The following is a 25,720-nucleotide window of genomic DNA, read 5'->3' as shown; positions in this document are numbered from 1 at the left end:
ACACTGACTTTTCTTCAGATGGGATCCGTCCGCATCCATCCATGATGGTTTGGAAGGTTCCAGCCCCTTCTCAGTGTTTGACTCGAGTGGAAATGCTGTGGCATTTGCACAACTGAATAATGTCATGACGACACCAATGTGGCACGACAAAACCAACAACTTCCTGTACTATGGAATTATGGGAGGAATCGAACAGATCCCGACAAATTTCTCCTACCACATTTTGGCAGCATATTCCTCAGGGGGACCTGAAAGTGTAAGTATATATTCTATTTAGTGAACATCTCGTCGGCTCGTTTGAGGAATAAATGGTGTTTAAAGGGTTATTCATTCAGCGACTATATTTTGTCCATTTCTGAATTTCAAGTAGGTTCTAAGAAAAGGGTGTTTGGATCAAGTCAATAAACAAAATGGCTGCCGTACCTCGTTTTCATCCAAATACTAAAGACACCAAACGTAACCCTTGCCACATGCACGAGTAGAGCACACACAAGGTACAACCAGACATGTCGGTAGTCCTTGTGTCTTCAACAGGTATTGAAGGTTAATGTTGTTTATGAGTAAACAGAGTTTCAGTGTTGTTGGTCGGTAGGCATGTCGTTATTGTTGGTTTCAGTGCACACCGTGTCTTCGTCCTTACTATAGGCACCGTGTTATGGACGCAGTTCTGTCGAACATATTAAAGACAACCATCTGCTCTGAATATCATCCTCTATATACATGGGAATATGTGTTAGTCTGTTACGATTAAGATCTACATTTTTAACTTATCCAAATGTGTTGGGATTTGAATGCTTCTATTTCTGAGATGAAATATTTCAATATATTTTCATTGAAAACACAGAAAGGCATCCCTTCCATACCAAAAACAACCTCAACATATAAAACATCCATATGGTAGGATAATCAGTTATGTTGTACATAGTTTCATCAGCGGACTATCATCGGGTTCTGCCAGGACAATATGCCTGTGTATAGCTCTGGAGTATAGCTCTGTGATACCGACTAAATATACATGTATACCCAGCACACTTTGAAACTGTCGACAAACCAATATTCGTTAGCAGAAACTAAAACTCTCTCTCTTAATAGATTATTGTGTGTTCCTGACTTTAGATAATGTTTCCGTACAACTGCTTCAAACTGGTGATTTTATTTTCAACTTTTCAGAGTCTGTCTGTGTGGGGTTTCGTAATCAGGAGCTTTGTATACAAGGAAGATAAACCGGCGGATCCCTCTGGGGACACACTGGGGTACTGGACAGATGAAGGTGACCTTAAACAATTTAATTAATGTCTACTTTAGGTCATTGCTGTTTGACAATGGTACAAGAATCCGTATAGACGCGTCTCACCCACGAAATACAGAAGTTGTTATCCATAAAGTGTGTTAAATAGTGAGCTTGAGGTCTTGGCTTTGAATGTTTTGAGACAGTTTCAGGGCAGATTTGTGTTTCTCCGCAAACGTGTCAGTTGTAATGTTATTGTCTGAATAGAGTACGTGAGTATAGTTTTAGCAATATTTCGGCAATATCATGAGATACAGGCTTCCCACATTGTACTCATGTTGGGAACCGAACCCGGGTCTTCAGTGTCACGAGCGGACGCTTTAACCTCCAGGCTACCTGTCTCAATAGAAGTCATCAAGCAATATCTAACGACTCAAAGGCACAAGATAATAGTATCACCAACATATGTCACACTGAAATCCCCTTGTGTACAATTATAACTTCCAGTCACCTAAATCGAGGGTTTGAATCCCACTTGGTATTTGTCTAGGTTTGGTAGCACCATACAAATGTTCTTTTGTTTTCGAAGAGTGGTGAATGCCTCAGTGGTGGGACCTTCTGCCTTCATGTGCCTACTGTTTCCATGTCAAGGCGTCAACGTCCTACTTTTCCCATGTCAAGGCGTCAACGTCCTACTGTTTCCATGTCAAGGCGTCAACGTCCTACTATTTCCATGTCATTGTTACAGGGTCCTACTATTTCGATAAAACCGATGGAACATCAACGTATGAAGATACATTGATCAAAGTGTTTGCTGATGCCCGCAATAGAAGTATAACATACAGGTACCTGTATAGTTTTGGTACAATAGGACAACAATTGATAAGATGGCGTATTGCGTCGATGAGGCAATGTATTTATGATTAATTTACAGTATATATATCTTGATAACTAAAACATCTGGGCGATTGAGTCGCCTGAGGTGCAGATTTGTGTGACATTTATGTATTTCCGATGACTGAATATTTTAGACCAAAATCATGAAAAATGGTTCCAGTGCCGCGATATGTGATTAACGTGAACATATCCTGCAACGTAGCATGTTACCCATACGCTGTGATATATCTCTATTTGCACAACAGATAATCTTTATTCCTTGATCTTTTTGTTCGGAACATATATCCTCATTCCTTTTTCTCCTCTTTCGATGCTTATCTTTCTTTATTCCTAAATCTTCCGTATTCCTTGGTCACGTATTCTGCAAATGATCTATTGTTATTCCTAACGCATGCACTCCAATAAAGGCTTATTTCTGTTTCATATCTTCTGCAGGTATGTAGAACTGGACACCTGGTGGTTTACAAAAGGTCAAGGTGGAGGGGTCAAGGAGTGGACAGCACCAGCAGACATCTTCCCCAACGGCATCGAGTACGTCTACAGTAATCTAACATTACTGATGGTAAATCAGTTTCCATATTGGCACATTGATATTAATGGTAACACTGTACTACCAAATAGTTTTAGTGTTCATCAATACATAGGTAGCCCGACTGAACAAGATTCTATTCGATTTACAACTTTGTACAGATTGTGTTCGGTTTTACACAAGTTCTGAAGGAGAAATTGAACGTACTTGATAAATCCCAGCAACCCTCAACCCTTATGTAGCAAGTCATTCGCAAACGCACGCACGCACGGAAATAGAAAACAGAGTTTTTGGTGGAAGGGTAGTTGTCTTGACATATCCCGCTTTAAGACCTGACCTGCCCATTGAGAATAAGATGATGACATGGATTGTTTTGTTGTGGACTAGTCGGAAAACACCACCTTCAGAACGATCTGGGAAAACGGTAATACAGATATAATTTATGTTATGTTTGTTTTCAGGTATGTCCACAGGAGTTTGAACGTACCTATTGTGGCGAAAAATAATTTCTGGTGAGTTGTGAGAAGGGAGCTTCGCAGAATGAACTAAGTGAAAGCATTAACATACTTTAGTCTTTGACGGCTCAGTAGGGAAATGATCGGGTTTTCTGTGTCTTTGTTGGGTGAGAGGCCCCTCCAGTTGTCCTGGAGGCAGTGACTTCGCTACACTTCCGAGGACATTGTTTCGTGGTCTGTTGCGGAAAGAACTACGATGTCCAGAAGGACATTAATTATGTTACGTTGATTCCGTGAAACTGTGGCACTTTCAAAAGAACTCATTTCAATATTTATTTATTGCAGGTCCAGTGATAACATATATGCAACACAAAATGGCGGAAAGTTCAATTTTGAAATGGAAGGAGACATGGCAATACCGACAGATGAGGCATTTACAAATATTATTGATTTATACATATAGTTTACATTGAGTGTGGAACGGTTTTATTTCATCAAAGTAACTGGTCTTGTTTCATAATAATATGATATATTTATGTAATCAGTTCTAATACTGAAATATGGAACCATGAAGATTTAGTATTTGAAATACGACAAGTGTATCACGATGTGTCTACAAACAATGTCAGTTAAAGGAAGTGATCTACTGATCCACTCAATTTTTAACCACTCTGACCCTGACTTTAAACCACTCATCAACGCCCTGTGGTGGTTGTAAGAGGCGACTAAAAAGATCCTTTGGTCAGACTAGGTTGTTTAGTAGATTGCCTGTCATCATACTGCGAAAGCGTGGAATGATTGAGAGAGCTGGATTTTTACGCCACGTTTTAAAGCTTGTCTGATGCTGAGGCTGCCTCAACAAGCAATGGAACAATCTACCAATGAAGTAGCTGTGAAAATACTTTTCGATTCGGAGCCATGTGACGTTAGAGAATGATTTGTTTACTTCCAGGCGTTCTGGGACAAAATCTTCAGTGATTCCAAGCAGTGGGGATTAGCCACATATATACAGGTAGGATTTGCCACCATACGCTCTCAGTTATATTCTGCAATGAATTATTCATCGATATTTCTGGGAGAAGGCTTTCTTAGGACGTTTAACGCTTATGACGTCACAAAACAATCAGACGTTTCAGAGTAATCACCATTGTAAAGAGGCGGTCGTGAAATGTTTTATGGTACATATTGAACAAAACAGGGTATTAGCAGAATGTTAGCAGTAAGTGTATGTCACGGTGCTTATTGTTATACACGTGAAGTGAAAGTTCTATACGGAACAAGATATGCTGCATGCTTTATATTCACGCAATTTCTAAACAATGATGATAAAAAATCCTTCCTGACTGATACATATTAGTGCCTGTTGGCTCCAGTGATGTTTACATATACCTTACAATACCGCTGATTACGAAGTTTAATCCATGTGTGTCAGTCAACAGAATATTGTCTTCTGCAGGACAACATGACGGAAATATTCCGTACTTTCCCACGGATGCAGACGGACCTTAACTTTGCGCGAGATTGGTTGGTTAAAATGGCGACGTCTGCTTTGAGACACAACATCACCATCCAATACAGTGGCGCCACCCCAACGATGGCGCTCTTGGCACTCCAGTTACCGGCTGTCACCCAGGTCAGAAACAGTCGTGGATGTTGATGTCGGTACATTTAGCATATTCACAGTGACATAATACGCTTACTGTGCATCCACTTTAGGACAAATTATGCATCCAGTCATAAGAAAGGTATGATCCAGTCTGATGTTTCCCCCGATACAATCCTCTGTCGCAACAGGACATATTTTGTCATATGCCATGACGTATGAAACGACAGTGAAACATCGACAACACTATAATTGGGCTATAATAGTTACATTCAGAACGCGTCATTTTACTTCGTTTCGAGTTACACAACTCAGATTTGCTGCTCCGAATGCTTCTCACTCGCACCGAGAATATATGTCGGATATTCATGCCTTTATCCAGGTGCGCGTCCTGGGAGGCTATGGCACAGAATTGGACCAGAGGAATATTCTTGCTTCGTCCGTATTCTCTTCACTTTTAGATGTGTTGGTCTTCAAAGGTGTGCTCCGTACACAAGACCAGAAGGGAGGTGGTAACATTTTTTATGGTTGCTATTGTGGTTATGTTAGTTTACGTTTTTGTTGTTGATGATATAACCATTCCCGTTGTTATCGGGAGCGGCCATTAAGCCTAGTGGTATGGACGTCACGTCTAAACCCATTCTCTTCCCACAGAGGTTACTCCTGTCATATCTTCCTACGTAACCTCTGTTCTAATACGGCCATATTTCCCGGTGCTCGTAAAATCCCCTAGCGGCAAAATATCGCAACACGAATTATCTCCCCTTCTTTCTATCCAATCAGAACACATGTTACATCGACTTAGATTCAACTTTACCATACCTGTCAACTCTCACGCATTTGGCGTGAGTCTCACGCTTTATTGACAAATGTCACGCTCTCACGCCTCCAAATAATAATCTCACGCATATCTGGTGCCAAAAATAATTTCAAAATTAATACGCATTTTCGTTCGTTTTTGCGTAAAGTTGAACATTGAAAGAACGCCTGAATGAACGAAGTACTAAAACGATGTTTATGCGAATGATTCGGCTTATTATTATTTATTAGCATGCATCTTTTAGTGTCAAAAAAATGCCACCATAAGGTTCCAAATGCTCCTGAAAATCACTAAACTTCGCCCCCCAGATACCCCCCACCAGGGCGTCGCCCTCGACATGTACCCGGCGGGACCCCGGCTTATTTTTTTCAGTCTTACTCCAAACCATCTTTATAGGGTTGACAGCTCTGCTTTACAACACAAGCAAATGTGGGGCCACAAATATCCCCCCATCTGCCTGGGACTTGTGTTGATGTTACACACAAGACGTTTAATGGCTAGCTTGTCCGTTGTCAACGAGGGCGATGGAGACGCCACTGATCCGCCGTAACATGACTGAGTTCTGTCTAGAAGAAACGTTTGTGCATCGTGCAGGGGAAGAAGTTTAGTTTTCTCGAAGCATACGGAAATTACCGAGGCCTTGCGAATGGTCACTTTTGAAACAACGTCGCTGATTGCACAACTAAATCTGATTGCCTCCAATCACGAGTCTTGAACGCTCACACCATGAAAGGGCCGTATCAGAACAGAGGTTACGTAGGAAGATATGACAGGAGTAACCTCTGTGGGAAGAGAATGGTCTAAACCAGGTCAACCAGCATAAATGCATACAACTGTAAAATCTCTCTCCTTCAACTCCCTAATCAGCTTCGACAACGATGACATTGAGCTTTGATCGCTGCCTGACTAACCCGAGACATTTGATAGCAAATCCTTTTATTGAAACATTTAAATAGGATTTGATCCGCAATATACATTTTGATGTTCGAAATTCGTTAAAAAACGGCGACATGATAATTGACTCAGCTCAGGTACAGCGAAAATTATTTTGACATCTTAGAATTGTTCCAACCTGTGAATGTGTAAGGCATGCATTACCTATATGGCTGAAATTATCCGATGTGGACTAGTACAGAGTTTAGCAATGCTTTCTTTCAAGGCACTGGAACAATCTCTGCAGCTCAGAGCAGCGTGATAGCTGTCCTGTCGAGGGGTCCAGTGGGGATTGGTGACCAGATCGGACATACCAATACTTCCATCATCAATCGGTAGTTACTGTTTCATCTATCGCCTCCCATCAATGATAATAATTATGCACAAATGGCCTGAAAAGTGAAACAAGGGGTTTTCTGTTTCCCATCAAGATGTAAATATAGGTGACTTCAACGAGACTGAATTTAATTCTTCTCCGTATATGTAAGTAAATTTTCTGTCCCTTTTGACAACCTGAACCAGGAAAAACACTTATATAAAGCAATATCCGGAACATATGAAATGTCCCCAGCACCAAGTTGTCCAACTGTTCTTGGTGCCTTAGGTTTAGTACCTCCCAGTCTCTTGGTGCCTTAGGTTTAGTACCTCCCAGTCTCTTGGTGCCTTAGGTTTAGTACCTCCCAGTCTCTTGGTGCCTTAGGTTTAGTACCTCCCAGTCTCTTGGTGCCTTAGGTTTAGTACCTCCCAGTCTTTTGGTGCCTTAGGTTTAGTACCTCCCAGTCTCTTGGCTGTCGTTGGTAGAGTGTCCGAGTTGGCTGCCAGGAACACAACCCTTCTGACTCTCTAGGTAATGTAAAAGGTTGCAACGTTCAGCACTATCACCTCTAGTAGGCCATGTTTATGACACTCTCATGTCTGTAGAAGCCTATTTCCATCTAGTGACTCTCATCTCACTCTCATCTCTAGTAGGCCATGTTTATGACACTCTCATGTCTGTAGAAGCCTATTTCCATCTAGTGACTCTCATCTCACTCTCATCTCTAGTAGGCCATGTTTATGACACTCTCATGTCTGTAGAAGCCTATTTCCATCTAGTGACTCTCATCTCACTCTCACCTCTAGTAGGCCATGTTTATGACACTCTCATGTCTGTAGAAGCCTATTTCCATCTAGTGACTCTCATATCACTCTCATCTCTAGTAGGCCATGTTCATGACACTCTTATGTTTGTAGAAGCCTATTTCCATCTAGTGACTCTCATCTCACTCTCATCTCTAGTAGGCCATGTTTATGACACTCTCATGTCTGTAGAAGCCTATTTCCATCTAGTGACTCTCATCTCACTCTCATCTCTAGTAGGCCATGTTTATGACACTCTCATGTCTGTAGAAACCTATTTCGATCTAGTGACTCTCATCTCACTCTCACCTCCATTAGGCCATGTTTATGACACTCTCATGTCTGTAGAAGCCTGTTTCCATCTAGTGACTCTCATCTCACTCTTCTCTAGTAGGCCATGTTCATGACACTCTCATGTCTGTTGTAGCCTATTCCAATCTCGTGACTCTCATCCCACCCTCAGCTCCAGTACTGTCCATGACAAACAAATAGATATCTGGCAATTTTGTTCTCAGGATATGTAGCTCTGATGGAACTATCCTCAAACCAAACAGCCCTGTACTCGAAATAAATGCTCAGGTTGTGCAGGTGAGTAAGCTGTGAGCGACCCCAACTCCGCTTTTTGAACAGTTTGTATGTAATGTCACGAACTGACAAAATAATCGATACCTCGACATTGTTTTACCAAGCGTAATGGTTTTTAATTGCGAATATCTTAAGTTTATTATCTTAAGCGATATTATTTCCAAAACCTAGATTGTGCTAACGTTTGGTTAGTTCTCAGAGAATACCTGACCATGGTACTTTCGTGTTAAATTTAATTTCATTTATGACTTGATCTATCAAAGAAAGACTTTTTTTGTTTAGCTCGTGATGCAAAATGTATGCGAGTGTAAATCTAGGACACATATCATTGACGTTTAACCATGCAAATGAAACCATTAGTGGATCTGTCCATGATTAAGGAACACAAAGCTTCACCAATCTGTTGAGAGACTTACTTGCTAAGGGTGCAACTCACAGGTCTCTACGATTCAACTCTGTTAACTTTTACATCAGTTGCTATGTTTTAAACATCACATGGTCATATCAGTAGCACATAATGTACCCGTTGAGGTGAAGAGCGCTTGTCTTGTCTGCAGGTTCAGTCAAAGGTGATGACGTTTTAACACGTGTTTATCAAAATATGCTGCTGCCTGTTTAAGAAAGTAAAATTGCAAATGCCGTCCACTATGTACCAGATGACATTTCAAGATGGCAGCGGCCCAAACGCCGACATCTGGGCGACACTCACCGGCGTGTATAAGGGTGGGTCAGCCCCGGAACAGGTGTACGGGATTATCTATGTTTCCGGCTTGAACAGGACCTTTGACATCACCCCGACGGCAGCCAATATTGGGTTTGAAGTGAGTATGCCGTACGTATTTAAAGGGAAATTCGGCGCGAAGAAAGCGCAAGTCCCAGCCAGTATGATTCAAGTAGTTTAAACATCACGTACGTCATCAGTGATGTATCATACCTGTAAAGAATGCGTTAGGTTACGAATGTGAGACGACTTGCACTTTAGATTATGCATGTTGTATCGACGGTTCAATTTTATATGCATATTGGTCTATCAAGCACATAAATTCCTACCCAAAACGATACTTAAAATGGCACGTGGCAGTACTTCAATACTTCAAACATTAGCTGGAAATTGTGTGTTTCCAATGATTGCTCTTCAAATGGATAAGTATCAGTTGGGTATGAGTTACCTCTGTTAAGTAATCCACACTTGGTACTTAATCCTCATCAATGAGATCGGGTAACAGCACGTTGAACGTATTTCAGGTACATGTAAATAGAGAGCGATGGGATAGCCTTGTGACTGAAGCGTTGGTTTGTTACGTTCACCTTCTGTGGTGTGCCATGGGTCCTGGAATGAAGGAAAATCACCGAAGCAACAATTAATGTTGGCACATCAGACAATGGTGCTTCCAATGCCTCAGTCTTCAGGCTTCAGCACCTACACATATTTACTGTTGCAGTACCCAGTGAGCAAGATCTTCTCTGCAGCTGATCCAACAAAGCAGTACGACTTCAGCGACAGCAAACCCTTCACCATCCCGCCATGCCAACTGGAATTCTGCATGTACTATACGTCACCAGTTATAAAATATAAGTAAGGCACCTATTGTTCATATTTCGCAAAAGTCAGCTTTCCAGATTGATATGCAAATACGTCTCTTGTGAAGTAAGAACATCGAAGAACATTAAGAGCTATCTACAGCACCAACTTCAAGGTAACGTGTTAACTGTTCTTATCAGTTATGTATGTTTCACGAGGTAAACAGGAAAATATAAAGGAAATATACATTTGTATCATCTTCCGTAGAAATCTGTTTTTTGAACATGGGACTTAAATATATTCCGTTAAATTCCACCAAATTCCGTAGATGTTTGTTGGCGGTGGGCGGTGTTATCCACATGGGTGCAGTATGTGAAGTTCACATCTAGTGTCCCCGACAGCGATAATGGTCTCAGCTCCATCTTTCTGCTCACTGATTTCACCCAAGTGTTAAATGTCTAAGATCTGAATCACTCCCATCTTTCCTTCCACATCAGTCTGACAGGCCGTTATGTAACTGAAATACTGTTGTACGCTGCAGTAAACACTTACCCGCATTGACTATTTGTTGCAGAAATAGAGAAGTTCTCGTCCTGGGTGAATTGGAAAAGTGGGTACCAATGTCTCACAACAGGATCGTTAATGTCACCGTCGGCGACGTCATCACTGTCCACGCCGTCAAGGGTCAGGCGGGAGAGAGTGTTGAGATGTGGTTTGCCGATGATGTACGGTTCGGTGCTTTGAAAACTATTATAGGACAGACGGCCTGGGTAGTATCATATATGAAATAAAATCTCATCCTGTTAACAACTCTGACCTCAGAAGAGCTTCAACGGTTGCTGTTGTCATGGGTATCCTAGCAACAATGATGCTCATGATGTAAGACGAAACTGACTGCATTGTTGCTGGTTGGTCGACACAAGGCCAAAACTCCATCTCATCTCATTGGGTTAATTCTGTATTAATAAGCAGTTACATTTTGATGGTATACTACTACTTCTTTAATGTGACAGAGATATCCGTACCGTTCGATTGGGTGTTTTGTTCTTTTAAAGCTTGGTGCGGATTTGAACTGAACCATTCTGTTCTTCCAAAGTCGGCACAAACAAAGCTCGTTCATAATAGGGTCCTGACACAACTGAAGAGTATCAGGCATTGTGCAATACATTTACCATTCTAGATTTCTTCAGTTGTTCTGGGCTACTTTCTATTACATACAAAAGTTAACATATTATGACCTAACATATCTTTTCCAAGCCTGTGAATGATGCACAATTAGTACCTGCTTTGGTACTAATTTTTCGTAATAAACTATCGGAATCTGTGACCACAAAAACATCTCCCAAAACAAAATGTGCAACTGTCAATGATCACCTGTATCACACGGAATCAGCTCCATGCGAAATGCATAATGCCAAGGTATATGTTTGGTGGGAAATGTTTTCTATGGGACTAATTCCCCCGAGAAGATGTTTACAAAGGATGTTTACCGCTATGGTAACAGATACTCTTTGGCACCGTCCCTTTGAATTGGTGCGTAAGTGTTCTTCTTCCTATGCATTAATTGTTTGACCTGTCGAAAATCAGAATGTTTTGTCACACACACATAACTATAACACCTTTGTTCACTTGGCTTGTTTTGTTTGGAAGAATGTATCAGAATGTATGGTGTTTGCTGTGTACCTGGGCCGTAAGATAGTCGTAAGTTTATGTTAATGTAAGGCACTTACGACTATCTTAGCGCTTAGAGAGCTTCGAAAATCTGGGCCCTTACCAAACAAGAATTGTGTTTGGGACCGAAAATTTAACTCGGTTTACATTGAGTTCCGTGTAAGAAATTAACATGGTTACTTTTTTATCGTAAAGTTTTTATTAAATCAATGTTTGGTTTGGGCAGGTTCCGCTCTAATGTTATGTTAATCGATCGACCGTTTAGTCGAGGATCCAGACTGGCAGATACTTTACAGCAGGTCACTTTAACATGTTGTACAGTTCCGGTGGTGAGATCACTGCGGGGTGATCCAGGAGACTGTTGTATCAAAGCCTTGTAAGCGATAGGCTGTTCTAAGCCCTGAATGGTTCCATCTTCATGTTTCATTACTTTATGGTATCAACAAAATGGGTTGTGCAAATCGGTTATTGAACTGCCAGATTGCCAATAATGTGTCATTAGATTTGTATATTCACATATTGTTGTCCGACAAATCCGGTTTGGAAACAATTACTTTCTCCTTCTGTCTTCTTCAAAGTGGTATGAGTTCTTACGATTATTTCTACTTGCCAAATGTATATCTTCTGACAATCTTTTGGTAGTTTACTTATGGTGTTCACAAAAATGCAATGCAACACATACAGCCATGTGCTTGCACTAACGAAGCATGTCTCCATCTTAGCGCATATTATCGTTGATGTTTTGTATAAAGCCTCCTGTTACGTAAGTGCCACGCTGAGGTATGGATGGTGTCATTGGAAGTTTGAAAAAATCTATGTATTGTGTTTCCAAATTAATGGGGGGTTTACAACTTGTTAGTGAAACATTTTAGTTTTAATCTTGCCTTCATGTAAAATACATTAATTTCATTGGTCAATGACGCTTTAACAAGTTTCCGTGTCACCAATCCCAGGAGGGTGACAACTGGAAAAAATATTACCCGCTGCCACTGTAACCGCCAAGCTCTCCATCGAGAAGCTGTATCGCTAACAATCGTATGACGTCATAACATGACGCATACAGTGCATGGAGTTCGAAACCTGTTCGCTTACCTGTTTTTGAGTTCACTTTGTACACATTTGTTTGACCGGCTTTCAGTTCTTTATTTAATTACTATTATATATATTGGATCGTTTTGCACACTCTTCGTAACATAATTAACCATTTTTATGGCAGCTTTTAGAACTTATCCATCTTCAAAATAAAATGATATTTTGTACATTTAACATGGCGGTAGGATAAATACGTTGTAAACGGCTCGGATGACACTACTACAATGAAGCGTACATCAGACCATATTACGCTCGAGAGAAGCATACAACTTATAGCATCAACCCTCCCCATGTCATATTACTGCTATGAAATGTACGTTTGGCGTCAGATCAAACCTTGCCATGACAAGGATCCCTTTTTTATATTAAAGCTTGTACAATAACAGTCTGGTGACAAGGGCTTTAAGATGTGAGTATGTATGAAAATGATTTCAATGTCTACCTTTGTCACGTGCGACTACTTGCGGTTTGGTCGGGTAACCATACAGACTGTATACTGAATGTGTTTGATGCTATTGTATGTAACATGCACTGTAAGAAGACATGACATTGAAGAAGTGATGAAGGTTTGACCCTGAAGTCGTTTGATTGGCACTGTGGGCAATAAGAGAAGAGGTCAAAAGCTTTGTTACACCATTGGTTATCATATATCGTTTTGATTAGTTTCTATCACCGTTCATGATTATTGCATCCAGTTAGAATGTGTTGTATTCAAATATATGTGTCTTGATCTTTATAATAAAGCTAACAAATATCACCACGTGTTTAACGGTACCCAAACCTTAGCCTTTCACGCGGGCTGTGAAACTTGAGCCTTCATCGGGAATTCTTCAGTAGAACATTGTTTATTTGCTTATTTTTGTCTTTTTGCAGTCAGCAACGTTTCCATTATATTGCAAACACCCGTAAACAATCGACTATTAAAAGGCCAACTAGTGGTTTCGGTATCTTTAACAACTCCCACAGCGCGGATACGATGGCAAGAGATGACTGAGCACATACCAAGACCATCCGATGTTCTTAAGTCGGCTCTTTCCACCTGCATGGCATAGATGAGCCATGGATATATCAGTAGATGTATACACATTTCACTCCTCGTGGTGGCACACTTGTACCTGATGGTCAATGGTTTGAATGGTTGCGTTATGCCAAATCACGTCAAGAGATGGTAATTGTTTCACATGGATACTCCTCTCAGACACAGTGTAGTGAGTCCGGACAGACAAGTCTTTGTTTAATCATGTTCATGCCTTGCGTCACGCAGGATATAGCAGGGGGTGGGGGTAAGTACAGGACAGGCAGTTGCTGGCAACGAATTATTAACTGAAATACTCTTAGACGTCTTTACTATCAGCTTTTTCCACACCTCAACAAACATTGCATTTGATGTTGCGGTAAGCTACAAGCAAGGTTGAAGAAACTCATATGCTAATTATTTCGTATTTCAAAATTATTTTCTTAACATTTGACTCTTTTTTTAAGTTGCTGGCCAAATGAGCCCTTGTTATGCTACACTTCAAAGCCATATCAAATGAATGAGTGAGTGAGTGAATGATGCTTTGATCCGCATCAGCACTTTTGTAGCTATACTGTGCAAGCATCTCAAATGCTTACCATATCCATGAGAGGTAAAAGAGAATATAATCCAAACATCTATCATTACTTTACTGGGACTTTGTTGATAAAGTAAAACTGCAACTTTCAAATTATGCTGGTCAGGAATTGCCCAGTTGTCTCAGGCGCTAAAACATGTTGTGCAGAGTTGGGTTCGTTGGACTGACCAGAACGCCATGTTTGTAGGTTAGAATTCTGATTCTGTCATGTCGTTTTCCTAGATGTTTTCAGCAACATATCATGCTACTACGTGATAAACGTTTTAGATCCACATCACTTCCTTCCCCAATGAGACATGACATACTGTGTTTCGCTTGTCAATTGAAACTGTAGGATGTTCATAGAACGATGAAAAAAGATTCTGAAACAAAATAAAGAAACAACAAAAAAAAAACCCATAAATGCATCAATTTGAATGCTGTCATGCTTAAATTATTTTTGTCATCTCTGAATACATTATGTCATCAACAAAGTAGTTCTTGAAAGGTATTTAGAACTTTATGACAAACATAAATATAGGACACGTTGTATAGATAACTTCTTTTTATTCTTTACACGACGTTTACAGCTAATTCTTGCTCCTTCATCAGAAGAATGAATTATCGTGAGAAAGAATAGAAAGAAGTTGTTTTCCATAAAGCATGTCATGTATTCATCAACAAAATAGTCAGTAAACGATATGTTTATACCTAACTAAAACAACGGTGGAAATCCACGTCTACATATTTGACAATGATCAACGTATCCAACCTATGGGACAAGAAATCCTTACGCCTATGAACCATTCTACGTATCTTACGTCCCATGGAGGAGATAAAGATATGTTTTCATTCGGTCGATTGACGCTTTCTTTCACATGTACAACCACACAGATCAATTTTCACTGTGTCTTCAACAAATGTATGCAGAGTAATAAGATCTCCCTCCTCTTTTGGGGGCATGTACAAATGTACGGCACTTCGCGAGTCCTTAGTACTTCCGGTGACAAACAACGTTTCGAATGGTCTCATCAAATCCGTGAAGGGCACTTAGAAGTAGAATGCATGAGAAGAGCAAGATTTATGGATGTCAACTTCTTTATTGTGAATAACACCACGTTTCGGAGCTTATGCTTGCTCCTTCACCCGAAACGCTCAGAAACGTCGTGTTATTAACAATAAAGAAGTTGACATCCATAAATCTTGCTTTTCGAATGGTCCCATGGTTGACAGTTGACAGTAAGGAAGCAATAATCATTGCAGGAATAACAAATTTCCGATCTAACCAACCCCCATTAACCAACTGTTACGACTATCAACAGTTGTGACAGACAAGCATGGTTGTACACTTGGTTCGGTCTAGTAAAGTCATATTTGGCGGTCCCAAACGGGTTCATGCTAGAAACAACTACGTCTTACAAATACTTAGAAGTTTATTTTACAAACCAACTATCGTGGTCCTTTCATGTCAGAAATGCAGAGATCGATGCAAGCAAAGAAAATACTAATTGGTAGTATCAGATATATTTATATTTTAGGTGACTTGTCAAACAAATGATTTTTGAGAATGTTTGATGCTAAGATTAGTCCCATACTTCTATATGGTTCTGAGATTTTGGGAGTCCAAACATTTGATACACTAGAAAAAGTAAATTTGAATGCAATTAAAAGATTTCTCGGTGTGAAAGTTACTACTTCAAACATAATGGGTTATGGTAAATGTGGTAGATTTTCATTATTTGTTGAATCAAAAGTGAAAGCAGTAAAATATTGGTTAAAACTCTTAAATATGCTATCTTACAGATTACCACAAAATGTTACAATATGATGATTTTGTACGATAGAAATCATTATGGAAAACGTAATTAGGTCACAGATGTTAATGTTTTTTTATTATTTCCTGCCGGTTTCGGTAATATATGGCTAGAACAGTGCATAGACTTGCATCCAAATTTTCTCATGTCCATTAAACAAAGGTTACAAGATATATCTGTATCAAATAAATGCTTTTTATTACAGAATGTTTAAGCAATTTACATACAACAAAACCTATTTATCATCTTTGAATGTTCGGAAATATTTGTTCATAGAAACGTATATATATTGGAATAAGAAAAGAAGATGGAATATGTAAAATGTGTGATTTGAATCTAATTGAAGATGAATATCATTTTCATTGTGTCTGTGCAGCCTACCACACTTTGAGAAATATATATATATTAAGAACTATTACTTTGTACATTAGAATATTTATAAATTTATATCTCTATTAACCTATTCTAGCAAGGAACACCTGGAAACATTGTCAATTTTTCAGTATCATGCCTTTCTACACAGAAAAAAAGTACTCTCTCAACTGCCTAATAATAATAGTGTCTGTATACATGTACTATAGGCCTGTGACATATTAAGTGCAAATACAGATTGATTGAACTGGTTCTTGAATATACGTTTGTGACCAGAAATCTGGTACTGGAAGTAAGCTGGGTCCCGTCTCGCACATCGCAAGTTGACGCCGTCAAAGGGAGACGGGAACCAGCTAAGTACCGGAAGTAGCGCCTCGCGAGACTTACAGGCCCTATTTCACGTTTTTGGCATGACCAATTAGAATAGAATATCTTCTAATTTACTAACTTCTGGTTATGAGTTGTGAGAAACCTTTATTTCCTTATGATCCGCAGGAGAACACGAGCCAACATGTCCACAAAACGTCGCATTACCTCACAAAATATTCTTTTCCACCACACACATTCCACATTTCCAATCAACCAGCCCCCATAGTCAGTCATTATCATCACCACTGAAACTATGACGGTTTGATAAGGACTGCTTTGGTTATGGGTCACGTGATTATCGGACCGTTATACTACACGTTGTGTAGCTGTACTTTGTCCTATACGAGATGAAATACGGGGGCCACTAAGGTGACCGATAACGCCTACATCGAAACAACCAGTTGACCGCAACTAAATCATGGCTGGCTACTGGTCCGGTGCAGTACTACTTTGTGCGTGTTTCACCTGCTTCCCAATTACAGGTACGTTATGTCTGTCGTGTCACAGATAATATAATCAATATATTCCTACGTGTTCGGAAACAAGTCATGTTGATTACTGTTATCTCAATCCCGTGAAATAGGGTCTAGAACAGTGGCCTATATGTTCACAGTGTCACCTGTGACAGGTAATATGTGTTGAATATGATACCGATTGTCAAAGAGACCCTGGAATGTCACAAAGAAATCATTTACTTGTAACAAATAAGAAAATCCACGTCAATACACATATCTTTACATGTAAACTGACGGAAGACTAGAGAATGATACTTATTAAACATTCTAGTTACCGTAAAACACCGTTGTGTCGAACTTATGACTGTCAGGAAATATAATGTGGTCTCTTCATATGCTTTCTCTATTCATCTTTTTCGGCTTAGTCGAATGTCGCATTACTCGAAGTATTTACGTTGGTCACTTCATATCCGACGCCTTCGAGTGCTCGACTGAAATGAGAAGAATATTTCCAAACAGTGCCGTTATAAGTGTTGGATTCAAAAGCTAGTTATAATATGAGGTTTGGGGGCTGACGTATGCAAAGCTGAACTACCAACGTCACCCAGATACAATCTCTGCCTTCAATACGTGCCATATCAGCGGGTGTATTTCCCGTTTGACCCAGTGTCACCCACTAATGCCACGTAAATGTAACTTTAAAAAGCCAAAACGAGATGTTAATTATGTGCCGTGCATCATCATAAACAAGTCATAGAGGGGAATGTACACTAAATCGCCTTTGTAACATCAGTGATAAGCAATCCAATCTCAGTATATAGATACGCTTAACTTGTCTACTTAATGTGTTAATGTCGTATATATCGTCATGATTTCAGAGTTAATCCACATCGTAAAAAGAAAGACAATGATAATTCTGATACAGAATCTATTTGTGTGCACTGTGATACGAATGTTGTACAAAATGAATACTATGTTTTCTTTATCTGTAATAGATATTTTCTTCTCCGTAATGAATACTTCTTGTCCATCAACAAATATTGTAAAACTAGATTAACATTACAACAAATATCAAACACACCTGATGTAAATATACTACGTTTAACATCTATATATTTGCTAAAAATATTGGCTGAAGATCTTCTTAATAATTTGGTCATGTGACGACTGTATACCTTACAATACAATTGTACTGTGGGCCATTTGGCCTAAAATATGGAATAAACTTGACTTGACTACGAGCATCTTCAAGAATGTCTACTGGATTAATCTGTATCTCCTATAGATTATTACAGCGTACACTTGATTCCACAAGCATCAACAAGTAATAACTTTCCCACCACGGTTTACATTGACATTTGTAACACGTTCCTGACAGTTCATATTTATTAGAAACGAAGTGCGAAAACGTTTGGTTCCAACTCTACAGTGGGACTATTTCAAATAGGAACCACAATAGGTTTATCTCCTAAATCGGGTGGTTACTATGTGTAACTTTGACCGTAACATTTCATGATGTCCCGATGGTAAGGACTCCTGGCATCAACCAAAGCACTTGCTCAGAGAGTCGTGAAGGTTGGTAAAGTTTCCGTGGCAACGTTCATAGTGCTATTTTTCTTGGATATTCTTAACATGCTCTTGGTAATGAAGGCACGAATCTCGATTGACGTAAACGTTTCCAGTGTTAATAGTTAGAGACCGGGGCGATAACATAAAGTTAGTCTGGCTCACAGTTATCTGTCCTTCTGTCCAGTCCTTTATGTAATAGGTCCGGTAGCCTTTTAGTTGAAGCTTCCGCTAGTAACGCGAGTATACACTGTGTGAAGCCCATTTCTGGTGTCACTCGCCATGATAAGGATGGCATACTGCTAAAAGCTGCGTGAAACCAAACTCACTCACTCACCTACACGTGTAATGCAAAAGACACCTATGAAGCAAGTGTAGATTTTACTCAGGTTCAGAATCTTCAATCTCACAGGGCATTTCAGTCTAAAAGCGAGAATAGACTCCGAACCTCAAACTTTGTATGATTTAATAGTTGTGCACGATGTTTAGTCCGAGGCGCGGTAGCGCCGAGGACTAGACTTCGTGCACAACTATTGTCGTGTTTGAGGAGTCTATTCTACTTAAATCCTAAATTCAAGACTCCGTTATCCAAGTTGTTGGATATTGGCGTCTTAAAAATAGAGCAGCTACAGCGGTGTGAAAAGCGCGAGAAGCACGTGCATTTCGCATATCGCGACTATTGGAGACCTTTATAAGGCGGCGTATACACGTGCATGATAGTTGCAACAACCACATTGAGATTTACACGTTCAGTGAGTATGTCGAGCGACACCGATGGAGAAATATTCCTTACCCAGACCAAATTCTCACAAGATGCTGAGATTTCATTTGATGAAACAGACATATACTCTGAGTTTCAAGAACTGATAGATTCAGACTATGCAAAGCCCGATTTTGATATTGAATATGACTCTGACAAATCTGAAATAAAAGTAGGCAATGATTCCTCTGATGAAGAGCTTTGCGCGCTTCACAACAAATTGAAAAAGAATTTTCCAGCTGCACTAGTTCTTCTCGTTTTGGAAAGCCCCTGACCAACGAGGAATGTATGGATTTACAAAATATGTCTAAAAATAAAAATACTGACAAAAAATGTCAGTGGGCCGTTCGTATATTTGACTCATGGTACAAGGAAAGAAAGGGCACAGATTTACGTTTTGGGCAGACTCTTTTGAAGTTAAGTGATGAGGATTTATGTAAACAATTGGTATTGTTTGTGACAGAAGTGAAAACCAGAAAGGAGGCGAATACCATGGAAATACCATTCATGAAATCCTCATGTCAATTCAGTATTTCCTCCGGGAAAACGGTAGGGATGTAAACTTCAATGCTGATTTTGAATTTGCCCCTCTACGGAAAATGTTAGACGCAAAAATGAGATCATTGGCCCAGAGTGGAATCGGTATTCATAAGCGAAAAGCTGACGTGATAACTCGCGAACAGGAGGATTTACTATGGCAGAAGGGGATACTGGGCGATGAAACACCACAAAAACTTCTGGACACAATGTTTTACATAAATGGTATATGCTTTTGTCTTCGGGGTGGGGATGAACATCATTCGTTGAAAACTGGGGAAAGAGGCAATTTCAGCATTGTGATGAAGAATGGTCAAAAGCATTTACGATATTCTGAGGGTGTGACAAAAACAAACAACGGAGGTCTGAAACACAAAAATGTAAGTCCTAAGTGTGTGGTAGTTGCAGAAAATAAGGAAAATCCCCAACGATGTCCTGTCAGGATTTATGAGAAGTACATGTCATTAAGGTTTGTGCTGATATAGTGTAACTGTAATATCCCCACACCCCACACCTCAACATCCCGCACCTCCACAACCCAACATCTTCACACCTTACATAAGTCCCCATGGACCCTAATTATGGTGGTCAACCTTCTATAGCCCATGTTTTATATTGTAACGTGTTCCTAAATTGAAATGTTTTATTTCTTCATGCTAGTTTCACGTTCATAACTGTGATATTCTTGTAATTTTACTGTCCTTTGTTGACAGGGTTTTACAATTTATCATTAATTTATTTGTACAGATTGTTCTCGTCACCATTTGCCTGAGATATTGCCGCTGTGACGTTAAATATTAACTCACTCACACCTCATGCCCCAACATCTCACAATTCCGCACCCCACACCTCCACACCCCCATGAAAATGGCGTTCACAATAGTTATTGTTATACTGCAGTGATATAAACCGCACAATGTATTTTAATACCCTCACCAATCAGTTTGTTGGCATAACTCTCAACTATTATTGCTGAAAAGGCACCCACAAAGTTCTAATCCTTGCATGATTACGACAGAAAGGGTAGTCTCAGATGCCACTGTTCGCTATGCAGAGTTGCGTCCCTTGTGCATGCCAGGAAGTTCTACACGTGCGACACATTCGACATTTGGAGCTTTCCTTCCACTTTTAGCTGATACGCCGTAATATAGCTGGAATAGTGCTCAAAGCGGCGTTGATCCATGCTTACTGTTCACGTAGTACTGTATGTAATGTATGAAGTTTTCATTCAAAGAAAGGTTGTACGTATTATTTCTACCTGACTGATCATGATATGGTCTTCTCATCATGATATGGTCTTCTAATCACACAAATCGCATAACAAACCCTAAAAGTCTATTCGTTGCCAGTTGACAGTGGGGTTTGATTCGTTTAATAAATCTAATAAACGTTTACTTTTCGTTTTAGAATTAGAACATACTTTGAATTTGCGCTGCAAGCCCACTTTCTCTATTTTATGACAATTTCGAAACACAGAGTCTGTCTTTATAACAAAACGTTTTACTGCTTTCTTGAACAGACCAAGTGAGTGCGACGCATTTTACGTCCGTGCTTTGAAATACCCCCAAGCCTGACACTTGGTACTGCTCCGTAGCAGTGGGGAGGCACACCTTGTCTGGCGTTGTGAAGAGGCTGTGCGAAATGGCTGGCTTTAAGGGATTCTTCACAAACCATTCTCTCCGAGCTACGACAGCCACACGCCTATACGAGTCCGGCATAGACGAGCAGCTGATCGCCGAAAGAACCGGACATAGATCCTCGGCAATCAGAGAGTAAGTAACTCTCATTTGTATTTTATCTAATATATACACGCGTTCATTCATACGTACTGAAAAAAAACACACCAATATTTTAAAATTTAATATCCAAACTTGAAAGTTATGATAAGATGTATTGGGTTTCATTATTAAAACCTAATGTATAAATTCAGAAGAATGTTATCATGCATTGTGCATACTGATAGGACAGATTAATACTGTGTTCCTTCCTACAGGTACAAACGGACAAGCGACCAGTTGCTGAAGGTTGTCGACGACGTCGTACAAAAACAAACGTCGAGCAAAGCCTGCAACTTCTGCTGCGACATTACCATGCTCTTCCCGCCAGGAATCCTCATGCACTTCCTCGCCAGCTCCGGACAAGTCTCAAACCACGCCAATATCATTTACAGTTGAGAGAAAGGGAACCAAGATTTCGTTCAAAATGTAGAGAAAAATAAATTCCCGAATGGTTTGTGTTTTTTGTTTGTATATTTTGAAAAGGCTTCAGTGAGTAGTGGAATAGGTTTCACCAATTCAGTAGACCGAAAAATAGTCCTAGTACTATTGGCGTCCTACTTAGCACTATTGGTGCCCTACTTAATACTATTGGCGCCCTACTTAGCACTATTGGCGCCCTACTTCGCACTATTGGCTTCCCACTAGGAACTAATGGCTTGTGCCCATGGAACTAACCAACTCCAATTTAGGTTTAAGTCTTCAGTGTAGTTACCTTCCCAGACGGACGTTACGACATAAAGATCCATAATGTCGTGTGGTTGAGCAGCGCCCCAACATTCTTTGTCATCAACGACACGCGCTTCTCCGCCGATGATGGCAGCCTCGTTCTCGACAGCATCAACACTACCGTGTCCGGTAGCGGCCAGTTCGGGGCCGAGGTCTCCAAGAACTTCCATTACCGAGCTGGTGACGTTCCCATCATCACGAGCATCGTCATATACGGGACATCAATCATGTCATTCATAGTGGTAATGTACATTTCAAACATTTCAACGTTCAGAACGCAAAAAATAATCTTTATTGTAGATGGATGTAAATACATTTACACGTCCCACATTGATGCTTCTCATTTCGTTTTACATTATTGTAATTATTGTTACGTTAGGGAACATTCTTTACTTATAACATGTTCTTTCTACAACACACATCTAGCTGGAAATTTCGGCTGTGTTTGTAAATAGTTACGTTATCTGATTGTTTCGGACTTCCTCTGTTCCCGTCCACTTGCTTTGTTTTGTATAAGTTGTAAACAATATGTGTTTGAAGCTTCTGCAAGGAAGCACTTTAAAAAACACGAGGATAATTTGGATATTCATGATGACTCTTTCATTTCATTTTGATGAAGCGCTTCCCCGACGGAGCCTCAAACACAAATCAAAGCAACATAGACGGTGTTTTCTGTGGTTTCCCCGGATTCAAACTGGACACCACGTCCAAACTGGGATACATGTCGTTCGGGGGAGCTGACTTTCAAGAACAGTCCGTCGGAAGGTACGCTACTCGGTGAATAATAGACAAATTGCTATTTGCACTGCAAGTAACAATGGCGATAATAAAGTGGAATTCATGTCAATCCAAAACTTTGTTTTTTAAGAAATAACTTCTTTGTTTACAATGTAGACCAACGATTCGGTGTAGATTCTAACACTGCTATAAAACAGGTGATGTACAGGGTAATTTAGGGAAGCTAATATGCAGATATGAAGTAGCGTTTTACTTTGGAGCATAGACGCCTGTTGAATACACAGGAGAGAATCTGAGATACATTAGGTCCTTACAAATGAAACCAGTCCTTACAAATGAAACCAGTCCTTACAAATGAAACCAGTCCTTACAAATGAAACCACAGAAGGATTACCTCTCATTGAAGTCTTTGATGAGATGATGGTAAGCTGGGGTATGTATCAGCCTTGGTGATGACTGATAGATGGTTGAAGTCTTAAATATGGATGTCTTCTTGGAGATGTCTGAGTTTGAAGTGAGGGCTCTGGTTTGTCGTACTGGATGCTGTGGTTTTAACGAATATGGTCAGATAGATCTGATTTCGTGTCTTGTTTAGACACCGAGCAATGTTATGTTGATGCTTGTTATCGTATCCCAGCAACGTAGATAGATGCTCCAGGTGTCAATCATCCGATAGTCTTGTTTAGACTCGATTATGTACAGGCCGCTGTATGTCCCGAGACATACGAAAACTGGATACGATCTGTTCTCTTGTCTCTTATCTGACGGCACGTATTTGGCTTCCTGGGCTTAGACTCAATAATATATCAACTGATGAAAAACACATATGCATCGGAATCTCAGTCTGTGAAATAATATCAAATGCTGGACTTGCTTCCATTGAGTGAGCGAGTGAGTGAGTACAGTTTTATGCCGCTTTTAGCAATATTCCAACAATATCACGAATAGGGACGTCAGAAATGGGCTTCACACACTGCACCCATGTGGGGAATCGAACCCGGGTCTTCGGCGTGACGAGCGAACGCTTTAAACACTAGGCTACTCCACCGCCCCACTTCCATGGAAGATTGTCAAGATGAGTTAGAATAGATATAGATGAAAAAATGTCTTTTCAAAGATTTTTGCGGTGGGTCGGAGTTAGAGCACGACAGCTTTAAGATTGGTTTGTGCTAGACCTTATTGGGATGTTTCGTACGTTTACCCTTCAGTCATAATTTGCCAAATGGCCTTTGTTCTTTTGCGGCAACACTTGACTTGGCTCCGTGAGCATCTAATATGATATTTGTGATGGAATCGGTGATTTGTTATTACGAAGATATGTTGCTGTCCCCAATCATATTGAATACATTTCGTCACCTGAATAGGTATATTTCTGAGACAAGACCCAACAAACTGCAAATAATTTCCCATACATAATGTCTCCCTGTTACTGGAATATTCTGGGCTGCCTGTGGTCATACACAAACATATTACTGAATCTGACACTCACGAAACACTGACTTTTCTTCAGGTGGGATCCGTCCGCATCCATCCATGATGGTTTGGAAGGTTCCAGCCCCTTCTCAGTGTTTGACTCGAGTGGAAATGCTGTGGCATTTGCACAACTGAATAATGTCATGACGACACCAATGTGGCACGACAAAACCAACAACTTCCTGTACTATGGAATTATGGGAGGAATCGAACAGATCCCGACAAATTTCTCCTACCACATTATGGCAGCATATTCCTCGGCGGGACCTGAAAGTGTAAGTAGAAATTCTATTTAGTGAACATCTCGTCGGTTCGTTTGAGGAATAAATGGTGTTTAAAGGGTTATTCATTCAGCGACTATATTTTGTCCATTTCTGAATTTCAAGTAGGTTCTAAGAAAAGGGTGTTTGAATCAAGTCGATTAACAAAATGGCTGCCGTACCTCGTTTTCCTCCAAATACTAAAGACACCAAGCGTAACCCTTGCCACATGCACGAGTAAATCACACACAAGGCACAACCAGACATAGGAGTCCGCACATGTCGGTAGTCCTTGTGTCTTCAACAGGTATGGAAGGTTGCAGAACTCGTGTCCATCGGGGGTTGACGAAAAGACGAATTCCACGTACAAAGCATCGCACTACACCACAGACCTTGTTTTATGGACTGGATTCTTGACAGACACCAGGATCTGCTACTGTCCTAAAACGACATGTTTAGGCATATGATATTGTTGTTGATGAGCAGCAAGCCTGTTGCTCTCTATGACCAGAAGTCACATTGTTAATGTTGTTTATGAGTGAACAGAGTTTCAGTGTTGTTGGTCGGTAGGCATGTCGTTATTGTTGGTTTCAGTGCACACCGTGTCTTCGTCCTTACCAATAGGCACCGTGTTATTGACGCAGTTCTGTCGAACATATTAAAGACAACCATCTGCTCTGAATATCATCCTCTATATACATGAGAATATGTGTTAGTTTGTTACGATTAAGATCTACATTTTTAACTTATCCAAATGTGTTGGGATCATCGGGTTCTGCTAGGACAATATGCCTGTTTATAGCTCTGGAGCTGTGATACCGACTAA

At 40.2% G+C, this 25,720-nt stretch overlaps 2 protein-coding genes across 2 annotated transcripts; both read left to right on the top strand.

Annotated features, from left to right (window-relative positions):
• The first annotated feature begins 1,825 nt into the window (after nt 1-1,825).
• LOC124276821 lies at nt 1,826-16,559 on the top strand. The gene is made up of 13 exons (XM_046712471.1): nt 1,826-2,073; nt 2,561-2,656; nt 3,116-3,166; nt 3,455-3,539; nt 4,062-4,121; nt 4,566-4,742; nt 5,095-5,221; nt 6,692-6,800; nt 8,100-8,172; nt 8,826-8,990; nt 9,612-9,745; nt 10,266-10,461; nt 16,509-16,559. Exons 1-13 carry the CDS (start codon nt 1,826-1,828, stop codon nt 16,557-16,559), a joined length of 1,572 nt encoding a protein of 523 aa, XP_046568427.1.
• Nucleotides 16,560-22,009: 5,450 nt separating this feature from the next.
• Nucleotides 22,010-25,240, top strand: LOC124276820. Its single transcript, XM_046712470.1, has 5 exons — nt 22,010-22,088; nt 22,418-22,665; nt 23,043-23,188; nt 24,672-24,909; nt 25,202-25,240. The coding sequence occupies exons 1-5, from the start codon at nt 22,010-22,012 to the stop codon at nt 25,238-25,240; spliced, it is 750 nt and encodes a 249-aa protein (XP_046568426.1).
• The last annotated feature ends 480 nt before the right edge of the window (nt 25,241-25,720 follow it).

Source organism: Haliotis rubra, unplaced genomic scaffold (assembly GCF_003918875.1).
Source record: "Haliotis rubra isolate DU_JTF1 unplaced genomic scaffold, ASM391887v1 Scf2135, whole genome shotgun sequence".
Classification (NCBI taxonomy): Eukaryota; Metazoa; Mollusca; class Gastropoda; order Lepetellida; family Haliotidae; genus Haliotis; species Haliotis rubra.
The sequence above is the reverse complement of the archived record's forward strand: the minus strand, read 5'-3'. Positions and strand labels throughout refer to the sequence as shown.